Source organism: Thrips palmi, unplaced genomic scaffold (assembly GCF_012932325.1).
Source record: "Thrips palmi isolate BJ-2018 unplaced genomic scaffold, TpBJ-2018v1 HiC_scaffold_12, whole genome shotgun sequence".
NCBI classification, from domain to species: Eukaryota; Metazoa; Arthropoda; class Insecta; order Thysanoptera; family Thripidae; genus Thrips; species Thrips palmi.
The window spans coordinates 8,405,841-8,420,709 of NW_023144623.1; the positions used below are offsets into that span (position 1 = coordinate 8,405,841).

Sequence of the window (14,869 nt, forward strand, 5' to 3'; positions counted from 1 at the left end):
GGTTACGGAAGAAGAGATTTCATCAGCATACACACACACACACACACACACACACGCACACAGCGCATGCACGCCCACGTCGGTCTAGCCGCAGCCCAGGCATTGTCTCCACCATAACTTGCACTGCCAGGCCCGGCCTTTTACCGAAACGGATAAAGTTTTCATCGAAATAGTTTGTCAACTTTGGACGTATGGCGCGGCGGAACGCGCTCGTTGGGCGGGGCGCGGCGGGGCGCGGCGGGGGCTCCATCCAATATTCACAGCACTGAAGTGCGCGCGCGGCGCCGGGCCGACGCGACCGCAGTGACCTCGGCGGCGGCGCCGGGCCTCTGGAGAGGGACGCGGGTTCGAATCCCGGTTCAATGTGATTTTCGCTGCCGCCACCTGCTGCCCCGGCCCGCGCGCCGGCCCGCAGAGACCGAACGATTCGCCACTTTCCTCCCCCTTCTTCTTCTTCTTCTTCTTCTTCTTCTTCTTCTTCTTCTTCTTCTTCTTCTTCTTCTTCTTCTTCTTCTTCTTCTTCTTCTTCTTCTTCTTCTCTGTCGGTAATCTGGACAGAGAAGAAGAAGCTCCTCTGACCCGCAAAGAGAGCGAAGCGCAGCGAAGCCCTGCAAATGCTGCTAGCCCGCGCGAAGACCAAGCGAGACCGAGCGAGACCAAGCGGAGACCCAGCGGAGACCCAGCCGGCCTCCTTGCAGTGCGCTGCTCCCTGCACTCAAGGGCTTAAGAGGTGCACGGCGGCCAGAGAGCACCTGAGCGCGTCGCGCGAGAGGGAAAGAGAGAGAGACAGAGGGAGAGAAGGACGCAGGGAGGGTCACTAAGGATTTAATAAAGAAATAGAACATCTAATACCTGACGGCCCTCCACGCATTTCCACACGCCTTCACACATTGCAAACTAGCACGCGCGCGCGCGCGCGCGCACACACACACACACACACACACACACGGCGTGTGGCCCTTTGGCGGCATGTGTGTGTGTCTGTGTGTGTGTGTGTAGCCGCCTATTGATTTACGGTCCGTTTAATTGGATGATTGACGGACACGTGATGGATCCATTTCGGCACGGCGGCTCGCCACGGCCAGGCCCGCTCGGATTGCGGCTGCCGTTACAGTAATTTCATTACTGCTTCCGCGCGATTGATCGATTGCTCTTTGTGTGTCGGTGTTAGTGCGTTGTTATTCGTGTTGGTGTGTGACTTGCATCACACTCGAAGCCTCCCCCTCCCCCCTCCTTTTTTGCCCTTCGACGGGGAAGCGTCGAGTCTAATGAGAGCACACGGTCGTTTATTATCGTGTATTGGCTCGAATAGCGAAATTGATTCGTCGAAATCTGGAACACGTCAATCGGATCCGATGACCGCGAATCTGTTTCCTCTATTTGCTTTCGTTGATGGATGTAAAAGGGCACGTGGAACTTTTTTTTTTCGGGGTGCCGATGCAGTATGTTTAACGCGAAGGATGCCTCACATGTCTATCCGTTCCCCTTCCGTGCTTTCGTCAACTGTGCAACTCCTCTGGAGAGGGTACCCTGCAGGCACTACCTGAAGGGCTCACGTAAGCGATGCGCTGTGTGTGTGTGTGTGTGTGTGTTTGGCCCAGGGGTGGTCCAGAGTGTCGCCGGGCCGCCCGGCCCAGTCGAAGCGGAACTGCAAGATGTGTCTTTTTTCGCTTCGGGGCACGATCCTGGCGATAAGACTCATGCTTTCAGCGGAGTTCCAGCAGAAGCCAGCTTTCAGCTGCTCTCGGCGGCCCCTCCGTACGATATCCCCCCCTTTTCTTGCTTTGCTTCTCTGCCTTTCTGTCACATCACATTTTTTCACTGCTGCCCCCTCCATTCGACACCGTGTGCCATCAGCAGTAAATCATGTGGAGCATGAAAATGCCGGCCTCTCTCTCTCTCTCTCTCTCTCTCCTCTCTCTCTCTCTCTCTCTCTCTCTCTCTCTCTAAAAGATACCGCACGAGGAATTTCCCACCTCGCTCGCTTCATGCTCCAAAACGCACTTATTATTATTTCTTTGAATGTGTTGACACTTACGCGGACTCACACACACAGACACATTCGGACCCAAAAGATAATAATGCCCAAGCTGAAATGCCCGGGTCATTATCACCGCGCTGATCCGGGTCGTGGCGACACGGGGAGACAGGCTGTCAGGAGCCGGGCACTTTATCAGTATTTATTCGAAAGGGACGACGCGCGTTTGTTTAAAAACGGCTAATGGGGGCAGTGAAGCGGGGCTTTTAGAAAAAAAAAATGTAAAGCGTGGGAACGCCCCGTAGACAGGCAGCGTGGGTCTGATACACCGTAATTACTGAATAGCCACAGCGGGGTGAAAATAATAGAAGCTCTGATTAGCAAAGCTTTTTTTTTTCGTTTGCTGAAGCGGATCACCTGATCCTTGCCCCGCTCCGGATCTCCCGCTCCACAACCCCGCGATTTTCCTCTTCTGGGCCCCCCACCCCTTTCGGCCCTCCGCGGCTTCCGATAACGCGCGCTGACCTTGACAGCGTGGAGGAGCTTGCCCGAGTGCGGCCGGGCCGAGCCCAGAGAGTCGCGTCCCATCGCCCTGTCTCTCGCACACTGCCGGGCCGTCCCGTGGCGGTGCGAGAGAGACGGCTGCTCCGGCATCCCTCGGCGACGCGGCCGCCACTCCGCCAAGCACTTCCAGCGCGAGGGACAGAGACAACAAAAGACGATCTGGCCGGCAAACTGCTCGTTGACCTACACTTCGCCTTTGTTGGTGGCGCCACTTGACACTTTCTTCTCGATGTTGTTTTTGTTTTCGGTGGCTTTTTCGGCGCCCAGTTGATTCAGGCGCTGCGGCGGCACCGCTCCTCCCGGAAATGGTAGACAGCAGCTCGCCAGCCAACAGGTCTTTTCGGCGTCGTTTTGTTTGCGCGTTTTTTCTCCATTTCGTTTCTCCCTTGCTTTCAGTTTTCCCTCCTGAAAAAAAAAGGAGAAAAACACTCTTATTTTCCCTGCCAAAAAGGTAGTACTAGTAGTGGCAGCGGAGCCAAGGCAATTATGTTCCTTTTTGTGAAAATAACGGTAACGAGCTTGTTGTGTCGACGCTGCAGCAACAACAACAACAAGAACAACACGAGGGGTCTTTTCTGCTCCTTCGCGGTCGCAGGCGTTGCAGTCGGGGTACCTGTGCGCCTCGTTAGCAGACTTGGCTTGACTTCATGCCTTCGCCCCTTCTCGCCCTCCCCCCTCCCCCCCCCTCTCTCTCTATCTCGCTCTCTGCTCTCTGTTTACCCGGCCTACATGTGGTCCGGGGTCGCCATAGATTATTGAGGAGGTGAGAATGAAATAAGCCTGCTCCGAGGTCAGGTCGGGCTGGCGAAATGGAACCAGCGAACCGAACACACGCACACACACACACACACGGGAGAGAGAGAGAGTACACCCCCACAATACGTGTGTGGGTGGGGTGGGGCCGAATCGGCCTGCATGGGAAATGGCCCCTTTAAAAATGCAGTGTAGTAATCCCTGCTGCGCGCCCTGGTGACAGAAAAGAAAACGCCCGCGAGTCTCCGGTGAAATGTTTTGTGCGTCGCGCGCGCGCGCGTGCGTGCGTGTGTGTGTGTGTGTGTGTGTGTGTGTGTGTGTGTGTGTGTGTGTGTGAATGGGTTAAGGGTTCGCAGAGCAAAGGGGCTGGTGCGGCAGCGAAGCTGGTCGTGTTTTACGGTTCTGCGAATCTCCCTCCTTTGGACACTTCCTGCTGTTTGTACACCCGGACTGACGCCGTCCCGACGCAGCAGTCCCACTGCTCGGCCTTGGTCGGGCCAGCGCCCGGCGCAGCCCTAAGTCCCACGAAAAGCTGGGCCGGCAAGCTCTGGAGGATGTGGCAAGGATCCCCACATTTGGCTCGTCAGATATTTATAAAGCTCAGCCAAGGGGGATGTCTGCGAAGCGCTGTGTGTGTGTGTGTGAAAGAGAGAGAGGAAGAGCGAGAAAGCTGGAAAGGGCGTGTAGGTGGTGAACGGGAGCGCAGTTTCGCGAGGCACCATAAGGGCCCATCTGAGTGCAAAAGTTGCACATCGCTGCTGTACACACACACACACACACACACACACACACAAGCGCCTGCCGCCTCTTCCGCTGTTGCACTTTTTAAGAGCAAAATATATTGCTTTTCGGGAGTTATGACCACGCGTCTCCCCGCCCCGCCCCGTGCATCTTGTTGTTGGCGGGGCCCGTCGGGGCGGTCCGAGAGGTATTAACCCCCCGACTCTCCCGACAGGGCCCTGCACGGCGGGGGCGGCGGGGGCGGCAAAAGTTGCCCGTGGGCGGACGGCCCGATGAGGCCGATGAGACGGCAACGAAAATGGACAGGGCGTACCGGCGCACCGCGCAACGCCGAGCCGAGCCACCGAGCGGCAGACCCTCCCCGAGGAAATGCCGTCGACATGTGAGCGCGTGCCGTGCCGTGCCGTGCCGTGCCGTGCCGTGCCGTGCCCTTGGTCCTCCAGGGGCCCAACAGCCACCAGCACCTGCAGGTCGGCCCCGCGGTAGTCCCACCGCCCGGAACGCAGTGCCAGAGGCCAGAGGGTTCACTTTTCCACGGCGGGGTGCGTTCATTTGCTGCACCGCACCGTCAAAGGGACCAACGAAACAACTTTCTCTTCATTGTTTTCGCAACTTATTTTACGGTTTCAATTTGTTACTATTTTAAAACTTTTTTTTTGCATTCTACTCTGTGATGCGGAGGGCACCTGCCGCGCGGCGCCGCGTGAAAGCCCTCGGCTCCGCGTTCCGTCTCGCCGCCCCAGCCGCCCCCGGCTCCCCCTGCACGCCCTGCACCATCTGTCTCTGTCTTTGGCACGCACCTGCAGCTGCGTCGCTGTCTCGCTGCCTCTCTCCCTCCGCGGGCGCCACTCTCTCGCTCTCTTGAGGGACGTGTAAACAACGAAAAGGCATTACCGGGGGGTTGAGCGGGCTTCATTTGTGTGCCACGCCTGGCCACGCCTGGCCACGCTTGGCCACGCCCCCCGAGTCCGGGGCCCGGGGCCCGGGGCCGCGGTTCTCCGCTTGCAGTGTGCCGTCATGAGAAAATAGGGAAGTGTCCAGCGCGACACCGCGAGCGGGGCGGGGGTGTTGCGCTAATGGCTTTATTAATGCACTGGGCACGCCGTGAAGCGGAAAACCCGCGGGAACCCCGCGGAAAACGGGTGGCGGTGGCGGTACTCGAACCCGGGTCCTTTCCCTCTTGTCTTTTGTTCCGAAACTGTTGTTGGCCGCGCTGCTGGCCAGTCGAGGGTGAAATGAACGTCGACGTCGGATGGCGACGGAATGGCGAGTGTATTATTACTGGGGGCGGAGTCAGGCCGGCCTGGCGAAGAGCAGCGGCCTCATTTCCTCTTTCTGGTCGACTTAGACAACTTTCACTCAGCGCACCAACAAAAACAACAATCTCTCTGTCGTCCTCCGCGGTTGGGTCGCGGAGCCTCGCGGACGCAGCGGAGACCAACCCTTGTCTTCCAAACACTCGAATTTCTCGGAGGCGATCGAGAATACCTCCGGTACAATGTTGTTTGAACGCGCGGTCCAGGTGACGCAGCGGGGAAAAAGGGGCCACTTGAGACCAGGCGGGGCACGGCACGGCACGCCCCAACCGGCGGATCAACACGCCAGAAATTGGGGCTTAATCCGTTCTGTAGGGTAATCTCCAAGGCTGGTGCGGGCCGCACCCCGCTCCATGGTTTTTGCAGGCAGTGGCGGACGGGACTTTGGCCCACCGGCTGCGGGGAACAAGAAACAAGCAACCCGGAACACCGTGTCCGTCGGTCGGTCTGTCTGTACGTCCGTCCGTCCGTTCGCTCGCCCGACCTCACCGCCGCACAGTGGGCCTGAAGACCGGTGGAGGCGGCCAAAACCCTAGACGCGTTTTGAGCTCCAGAGTCGCTAAATGGGACTCGAACCGGACGTGTGACCCCACCAATGGATTCCTCGTTCGGAGAGCAATCCATTGGTGGGGTCACACGTTCGGTTCGAGTCCTGTTTAGCGACTCTGGAGCTCAAAACGCGTCTAGAGTTTTGGCCGCTTCCACCGGTCTTCTGGCCCACTGTGCGCCGCCACTCACCGGCACGGCGCGCCGGTTTGCGCGCAGAGTCAATATTGGTGGCGGAGGCGGCAAGAGACGCAAGCAAGTAGGCGGCCCTGCTCGCTCCTTTTTTGCGTCCGCCGACCAGAAGGACGAGGGGAGGGGAAGGGGTAGTGGCGGGGCGACGGAAGCATGGCCTGGGGCAGCCTGGGGCAGCGTGGGGCGAGGCAGGACATTGCAGCGCTTTATTCTAAACTCTATTTCCTGCGCCTGTCACCCAATATGAATACTACAACATTAGGGCCGTCGGCGTGGCTGTCGCGCTGCCGACTGATTCCGAGGGACCGCCTCGTCGCTCCGTCTCTCTCGCACTCGTGGGGCGCCCCGTAGGGCCCGTGTGGGTGCGAGAGAGACGGAGCGTCGGCATGCAGCAGCCCGGCAACCCGTATCGGCCCGATGTCCGTCCCGACGACGCGCCTTCCTGGAGAGTCCGCACCCTCCAGCGCGGCAGCGCCACCTCCAGCCTGGAGGCTCCAAGCGCTCTGTCTCGCTCTCTCTTGATTCACGTTCCTCCGTTCAGCCCATTCTTATCTCCCTCCACCTCCCTTCCCCTCCCGTCCCCCCCACCCCTTCCCCGGGGAACCCCTTCCCTATTTCGGCTCCCCCCGTTGTATTCATGTTTGCCCAGCCCCGCTCACGATTTCTCTGTACTTTGGCCATCCGGCGCTGTGTGTGTGTGTGTGTGTGTGTGTGTTGGTACAGCCCACGTGTAGCACACAGGTGTATCCGTGTCACCCCTCGCTGTGGAGTGAGTCCCCTCCAGAAGTCAAGCCGTTCTGCGGAAGATCAGGCCATTCCGTGCCACCTGCCCCGCCGCCCCGCCCGAATCGGGCCATTTAGGCCCTGGCAGCCGGCGACACAGAGAACGCCGGCCGGAATGTAGTTTAAAATTCGGCGCGCTTCGCGAACGCGAAGCCATGGCGGCGGAGGGCTGCAGGGCCGCGGCGCGGTACGGCGTGGGTCAATTTTTTCGACCGTCACTCGAAACTCACTCACTCCTCGAATGTTCCGTGTTGTCTGTCCCCTTTGACGGAAATGGGGTGGGCGACGGCGAGGGCGACGAGGACGGCGAGGACGACGAACGCGTCGCATTAGCACTTCATCAAAACACAACACGGAATAGAATATCGCGCAATAATTGGCCTCGTGCATCTTGATAGGCCTCGTCATATCCTGACGAGAATGGGGGCCGCTGCTTGGGCCGCTTCGGCTGCTGTGCTGTGTGCACGGCGTGCCGTCGCGGAAATTATTTATGACTTGATTCCCGAGCAGCAGGAGCAGTGCCGCCGCTCTGACCCCTTCCACTGCATCCCTCCCTCTCCCTTCCTCTCCCAGGCTCTGCTCCCCGCCAACCAGCCAACCCGCCACCGGTCCGACGGCCTATCTTTTAAACAATGCGCCAGCCATCTCCGTCTGGTCGGCGGGGCGTGGCGGGGCGGGCGGGGCGGGGCGGGGCGGGGCGGGGCGGGGCGGGGCGGGGCACGGCCAGGCAGAGCCGCATTCGATTAGCGCGAGACGCGTGGCGGTAATGACACGGCCCCCGGATCGGGGCGGGGTGAGGCGGGGCGGGGTGGGGGAAGTGAAAGGGAGGGTTGTGGGCAGCGCCTGCATGCGCACCCCAAGGTTACACAAGGGGAGGGGTCAAACTGAATCAAGTTACCGATACAAATACATCTCTGTGTGTGCGTTACAACACAAAAGAGGGGGCGTGCCGCCCTCAGAGCGCCGCCGGCGGCGTCGGCGTCGGCGTCGGTCGTAGTGGTGGTGGTAGTGGTGGCAGTGGGGTGGCGCCAGCCGTGGCAAGCGGCTTGTCTTGCTAATTTACACCCTTTTTCTCCGGTAATGGTCGTTGCTAGTTTACTGGTTGCCAGGAGGATGGACCGCTGCTCTCTGGTGGCGCTCTGTCTGTCTGTCTGTCTGTCTGCCTACCTGTGTGTGTCTCTCTCTCTCTCTCTGCGGCCGGCAGCGGTGGTTGGTTCGGCGATTGAAATGGCCAGCAGCAGTGCGGTGGTCGGTCCAAGTGGTGGACAGATGTATCCCCCCTGTAGTGCCAGCTTCCAGCCGGTCCAGGGCCTGGACTCCAGGGCGCGGTCCAGGCTGCATTCCAGGTCAGCTGCCCGGAGTCCCCGGCAGGCGGCGACGCCGTGCGCTGTGGACTGATTCCGAGAGTCCTCCTGTCTTTCTCGCACTCAAGGGGCGTCTCCTGTAGGTGCGAGAGAGACAGAGCTTCGGAGTCAGTCTGCTGCCGGCCGTGCTGCCGTGCCATGCCTCGCCGCCGCAGGGTGGCCGAGCGCGCCGTCTCCCTCCACTGCTCGCTGCGAGCGGGCGGTGAGAATGGGAACATTTGTAAATGTTTGATGCGGGCGGGCCGGGCGGGCCGGGCGGGGTGGGCTCGGGACCAGGCCGGCCCCCTCCCCGGGGACTACAACAAAGCGACCAGCACGCGACTAATTAGCGAACACGCGTGGTCCAGGACGGCGAGCAGGGTGAGCAGGGCGCGCTCCGGCGGCGGGGTCCAGGAGGGGGCGGCAACGGCTTCACCTGAACATGTCGCGGCCTTGATGACGGCCTTGATGACGGCGCCGAGCTCACCGGCAGGAAGTGCCAGGCCGCGGTGGTCGATCCCAAGTCGTCTCCAAGGAGGCCAAACAGGGCGGCGAGTTCGAGAGAGACAGTTCGGAAACAGCCCGCAGAAGGGGTGGCCCACTGCTGCACCTCCTTGGGCTTCCAGCCTCGTGCCTGCTGCCTGCTGGCGGGCTAGGGTCCCGGCGAGGCCCCCGGCGAGGCCCCCGGCGAGGCCACCCCACCCCCTCCTCGGTGATGGTATTTCTCGCCTCGGAATGTTAGTGGCGGGAATGGCCACTACTCTGTGTGCTCAGCCGGTTGCCTACCCTGTCGGCAAGGAGGGAATAGTTGTGAAAGCGACTTGTGAATGGCGTGGCTGCCGCTCCTCGCCCCCGGCGGCCCTCCCCTCCCCTCCCCCTCCCCCTGGTGCCCGGTGGCACACAGCGCTTTAAGTTTGCGGTCAGCCGCTGCGGCGCCCCGGCGGGGCCCTGGCGGCACGCGGCAGTAATAGCGGCCCAACTTGGCGCCTCCTCGCCGTGATGCCGCCACGCCATCATCGCGCCGCGCGCTTTTACGCCGCGCTTAACACCGCCCGCTCCGTGTTTCAATTTTTAATCCTTTTCTCTTCCGTTTTTGTCCGCGGCCGCGGAATTACCCCCTTGCACTCAGCGCGACACGTGCTGCGATGGGATTGGCTGAGCGGGGCGCGGCAGTGGCGCTGCACGGAAGGGGCGCGGCGGACGCGCATGCATAACCCGTGGAGCGCCATCTCATCTCCACGAGAGTGCTGAACCCGCCACTTCGGGGCGGGGCGGGGCGGGGCGGGGCGGGCTACACACGACGCGTAATGCACCTTTGCTTTCATCAGCGAGATTAAAGTGATTGCTCGCAGCGCTCCCTGTCGCTTGATCACCGAAGCGCGCGGCGCCACTCCGGACGGCCGTTGGACGTGCCGCGCTCCTGGGCGAGGACAAGCTGGCTCGCTTCACGCCCGAACTAGCAGCGCAGCGCGCCAGTCGGTGCCACTGCGGATTCCTCGAAACTTGCGCTGCAGTAGCCGACAGATCCCGCACATCGCTGTTGCCGCCGTCTCTCTCGCTCGCACGGGCCGTCGCCGCGCAGGTGCGAGGGAGACAGACCGCCTCGGCCCTGCTCCGCCCTGCGAGATAATTGGTCTCTGTCTTGCCGCCGCGGTCGTGTACCCCCTCCCCCTCGGCAGTCCCCCGCAGCCCTGCGCCCCGTGACCCCCGGAAGGGTGGTGCCTGGCTGCCTGCCTGGCTGCCTGCCTGGTTGCCTGCCTGGCTGCGCCCGGCCGGGCGAGGCACATCAAAGGTTTGCTTCCTGCGACAGAGATAAACCCTAATCCAGCGCTGATGTCCGTGCCGCCAGCCCTGCCAGGGCCGCGGGGCCGCAGGGCCGCAGGGCGGGGTGCCGCCGGTCTGCCGGGCCGAGGGCTGCCGAGGGCTGCCGAGGGCGGGAAGCCAGTTGAATGGTTCATGACGCCGCCGCGCCGCCCGCGCCCCGGTCGCCTGATGAATCAAATATGAAGGCGATGAAAAATTTAATTAACGCCCTCCGGCTCAAAGATAGTACGGGCGATGCCTAGCAGTGCTGCGCCGCGCTCCTACAGTGGCGCGGCTGCGCGCTCCCCGCGTTACACTTGGCCGTCAATGAAGAAACTTTGGCCGTGGAGTGCTCGGCGCAGTCCTCGTGGAGGCGCTCCCGGACGCGCCGGGCGGTAGCTGAGCCGGCGGTGGTAGCTGACGGTAGCTGGCGGTAGCTGGCGGTAGCTGTCACCCGTAAAGTCTCGCACCTCCGCGATGATCACCCTGCCGTTTACGGGTTCGGCACGGTCGCCTACTCGGTCGGGCCGCCGGCTCGGCCACGGGCTGCCAGCTCGGTCAGACCGCCGGCTCGGCCCGACTGCCCCGTCCGTCCGCCGGGGGCTGTTAGCACTCCACCCTCCGTGCCGCGCTGCCCCGCCCGAGCGACGCCCAAGTCATCCCAGGGCGGACAGGCGTCGGCCGCCCGGTCGGCCTAGACAAACTCATGTGTGGATAGGCAAATGTTTATTTTACGTTACGAAGTGACCGCCGACCGGAACGGAACGCCGGAACGCCCGAACCGGGGCGGGGCGGTGGTGGCTCCGCACGCCAGGGAGTGGGCGCTGCGTTTAGCCAGGAGACGTTTTCGTCGCTGTGTCTCTCTCGCACCTATACGGAACGCCCCATGGGTGCGAGGGAGACAGAGCGACGGAGTCAGTCTGGGTGCCGTTTCAGCCAGGCCCCTGCGGAGTCCAGGGTAGGCAACCCGGCGGCACACCCGCACGCGGGCTGCCTACCCGGCACGGCGCTCCCGGCCGCGCAGCGCGCAGCAAGGCAGCAGAGGGGCGACCCCTTCCCCCTCCCCCTGCCGGCCCGCCTGCGCGGCTGCTGCGGATTCCTAGCCAGCCATTACGGGGTCGCTTCGGTGCGGCGGTGTCGTCCCGCCCCGCCCCACCAAGTAGGCCTCGCTGGAGGTGCGGTCCGGGTCTCAAACGCAAACACAGGGCCCGGGCCGGCTCCCCTCGGCGGGGCCGTGGCGGGGCCGTGGGGGGCCCTCGCTAATTATGGCCTTTACGCGGCAGCCGTCGCCCGGAATGCCGGAGACAGTTTTGTTGTTGTTGTTGGCTGCGATAAAAATTCATCGTGGTCGTTGTTGCTGTCGTCGCTGTGGCGGTGTGATGTATGACGTGCCAGCGCGGTGATCGACTAGCGGCGAATCTCGCGGAGGTAATCTTTGCTGCGAGTTGCCTGGCGGCGCGGCGGCTCTGCTAGTGTAGTGTGCCTCTCCGGCCGTGCGGCGGCCAGGTGCCGAAGTTACGGCCGGAGACGACGCCGCACAGTGGCGCGGTAATCTGTTGGGAGGTGCATCCTACGACCCGCGCCCGGCGTGCCCGGCAGTGCGGCGCCGCCCCCCGCCGGCCTGACCCACATCCCTCCAGGATGACGACGATGACGCACTTGGCGGCCAGACCGGCGGATTGCCCGGCTGTCTCGCCAAACGCTGCACAGTGGGCCAGGAGACCGGTGGAGGTGGCCGAAATTCTAGACGCGTTTTGACCTCCAAAGTCACCAAATGGGACTCGAACCGAACGTGTGAACCCACCAATGAACAGCTCTCCGAACGAGGAATTCATTGATGGGGTCACACGCACTGAGTGCCGCCCCTAACCTCTCTCTCTCTGTCTGCTTCCAGGATCCGGCAGGAGATGAACGGCGGTGCGTGGTGCCCCAAGGCGCAGATCTCGTCCGAGGTGCGCGAGTACCTGGAGGTGGACCTGCGCGACGCGCACCTCATCACGCGCACCGAGACGCAGGGCCGCTTCGGCAACGGCCAGGGCCAGGAGTACGCCGAGTACTTCATGCTGGAGTACTGGCGGCCCGGCATCAACCGCTGGGTGCCGTACCGCGACCACAGCGGCGATAAGGTGAGTCGGGACGCGGGTTCAAACACTCGCCTTTTTTTTTTTTTTTTGACAGTGTGACAGGGCGGCTCATCCCGTTTACGGCACCGCAAAACTGCCGGCCCACCAGGCGCGCGCACCGCGCGCAGCAGCGTGCTTTAAAAACATTTTTTTTCTAAAAAAAAAAGAAAACAACAACAAAAACACAAGAGTGCCTCGGCCTAAGCAGGGCAATAAAGCGGTGCCAACGCAACAAAAGGAAAACACTTAATGTGCGCACCGCAGTATGGCTGCTGCTGGAATTGAAAGCCGCGGTGGCAGTGCGTGGCAGTTGGCCGGCCTGCCTGTCGCCGCCAGCGTGACGTCATTTGCTGCCAGTACGCTGCCAGCACTGCCGGCAATGCCGGCACTGCCCGTATGAAAAAATTATTACAACCTGGCGGGCCTTTAATTACGTCGTGACCGGCATTTGTGTGCGTGTGTGTGTGTGTGAGTGTGTGTTAAAAATAAAGACTCTAGTTTTTTCGCGGTGTATTCCTCTCCTCCTTGTCGCTCCAGCCGCGCCACTGGTGAAAAATACTGCCCGTTTTGCCGGGATGGCGGCGGCGGCGCGGCGGAAAAGTTTGGCACGGCGGGTAGTTTTAGGCCTGGCTTCTTATCTCCGGCGCATCCCTGCCTGATGCTCCAGCCGCCACACTGGAAGACTTTTCGCCCGGCCGCGCCGTGTCGAGCCGGGGGCCAGCCGGGCGACCTATGATTAATAACACTTTCGTCAGGGGTGCTAGTGCGGCAGACAGTGAGGGGGAGTTGGCGGTGGAGAGAAAGGGGGGGGGGGTAGTTTTGGCGCGGGTGTGCCAGACGCGGCGGCCGGGAAGCTGCCGGACACCCTGCTGGACCACTCAGCGATACACTGCAAGTTTTACTTTCTTTTCTTCTCGCCGGGAAGGCGCGCTCCAAATAGCGATGATCGGCTTTATCGTCCTTCGGTGGGCAATGGAGGACGCGGAGGACATGGAGGCGGCGACGAAGCCCGACCGGGCTGCAGTGCTGCAGCGGGGACGCCGGCGGGAAGCCCTGCCCCTCCACGAGGACGAGGAGGTGGATGAGCTTCTACCGGCGGCAGGGGAGCGGCGGCAGCGACGGGGATATTTTCAGAGAAATAAACCTGCGAAGAAGGAAAACAGAGAAATTCGAGGAAAGTTTGTGGAGCGCGCAGCGCGCGCAAGACGCACAGAGTCGTCGTCGTCTGGCGGCCCTTTGCTGTCCGGCAGGCTCGGCGCGGACACCCCTTTCGCGGCGCCGTCTCTCTCGCACTCACGGGGCGCCCCGTGGGCCCGTAGGGGTGCGAGAGAGACGGAGCGGCGAGACACTGCCCGCCCCTGTCCAGGAGGAGGCCCCGTTTGCCCAGACGGCTTGCACTGCGTCTGGCGCTCCCCGGCCGTCCAGGCCGTACGCCTCGCCGTACGCCGTGCGTCCCTCAGGGCGGCAAAGCACTGCTGGCCCGCCCTTTGACCTGCCCCAGCACTGCGTGACGTCCGTCCCGCCGCTCAAAAGAACAAAATATTCTTTTTTGTGCCGCTCAAAGTATTATTTTTCTTTAAAAAAAAAATCGCAGCAGAGTATAGTACTATGAGAAATGTCTCGGAGCGGCATGGCGGCAGTCAGGTAATTGTCGCATGATCCGACAGAGGCACAGAGTGAGCGTGGTTCGCAGGGAGCAGCTGTCAGACGGCATTAGCGTCAGTGTTTGAGTGTGTATGTGTGTGTGTGTGTGTGCGGGAGGCCCGCAGGCGCGGCGCACGGCCACACACGCACACACACACACACACGCACACGCACCAAACACACGCACCACACGCACTCACACTACCGCAAGGTATAATGCGTTGGTGTAGGTCGGGCCGGATTATTGGTTCCCAGGGCACGGCGCCAATATTTCGAAATATAAAGAACAGCGCGGACCGGTGGCGGGCGGCTTAAGCCTCGGGCGCGCATTAAAACGAAAACGAGCAAAAACAAAACAAAAACCCACCAAGACAATAAAGTTTCCACCATTCTTATTTTTGCGCAGTGCGGAAATTAATATTTGTCCTTTTCGCGGCGGTATTCCCGTTTCCAGTGTGTGTGCGTGCTGCGGGGCCAGGGCAGGGCCAGGGCCGGGCCGCTCAGCAGGATGGGGGCGTGGCGCAAACACGCCGCATTGCGTTAATCAGGGTCCGCAACACCCCGTTTTACCCTTCAAATTTTTGTTTCGTCGTTGAGACCGTAGAAAAGTTACATGTCATTTTGAACCGCGGAAGGGTGATGCCAGCGCCGTTGGCGGTGACTTCCGGAAGCTCAGAGGAGGGAAGTAAAACAGACCACGCCGAGCCGTCGCGGCAGCTGTCCTTGTCGCGCCGCTGCGGGGCGCCGAAGGAGTGCGAGCGAGACAGAGCGACGGGAAGGCCCATTGCGGCTTCCGGCAACCTTGTTCGGGGCGGCGAGGCAAGGCCGGCAAGGGTTGGCGCCTCTGCCCCTCTCTCCCTCCTCCTTCCTCTTCACACCCACCCCAGCTCGCCGGGCTAGCCTGCCAACTCGAACGGCCACACCCAGTCACCTGCTCCCGCCCCGTCAACTCATTTGCATTCTCCTTTTTTTCGCACCGGCCTGCTGATTCAGATCCCGGGATACCTTTGCTGGCGGTGCCCCGGCGGGGCTGTTTGCTCGAGGTGCCCGATAGAGGGTCTCTCCGGTCCAAGTCCCGGCCAT

General features: G+C 61.7%; 1 protein-coding gene across 1 annotated transcript in view; it reads left to right on the forward strand.

The window, feature by feature from the left end:
* LOC117640291 (discoidin domain-containing receptor 2-like) overlaps positions 1-14,869 on the forward strand; it is a 61,980-nt gene that overhangs the window by 26,076 nt on the left and 21,035 nt on the right. The window contains exon 4 of the mRNA XM_034376659.1: positions 11,914-12,145. Within this exon, the coding sequence (XP_034232550.1) occupies positions 11,914-12,145 (232 nt within the window). The remainder of the gene's footprint in view (positions 1-11,913; positions 12,146-14,869) is intronic.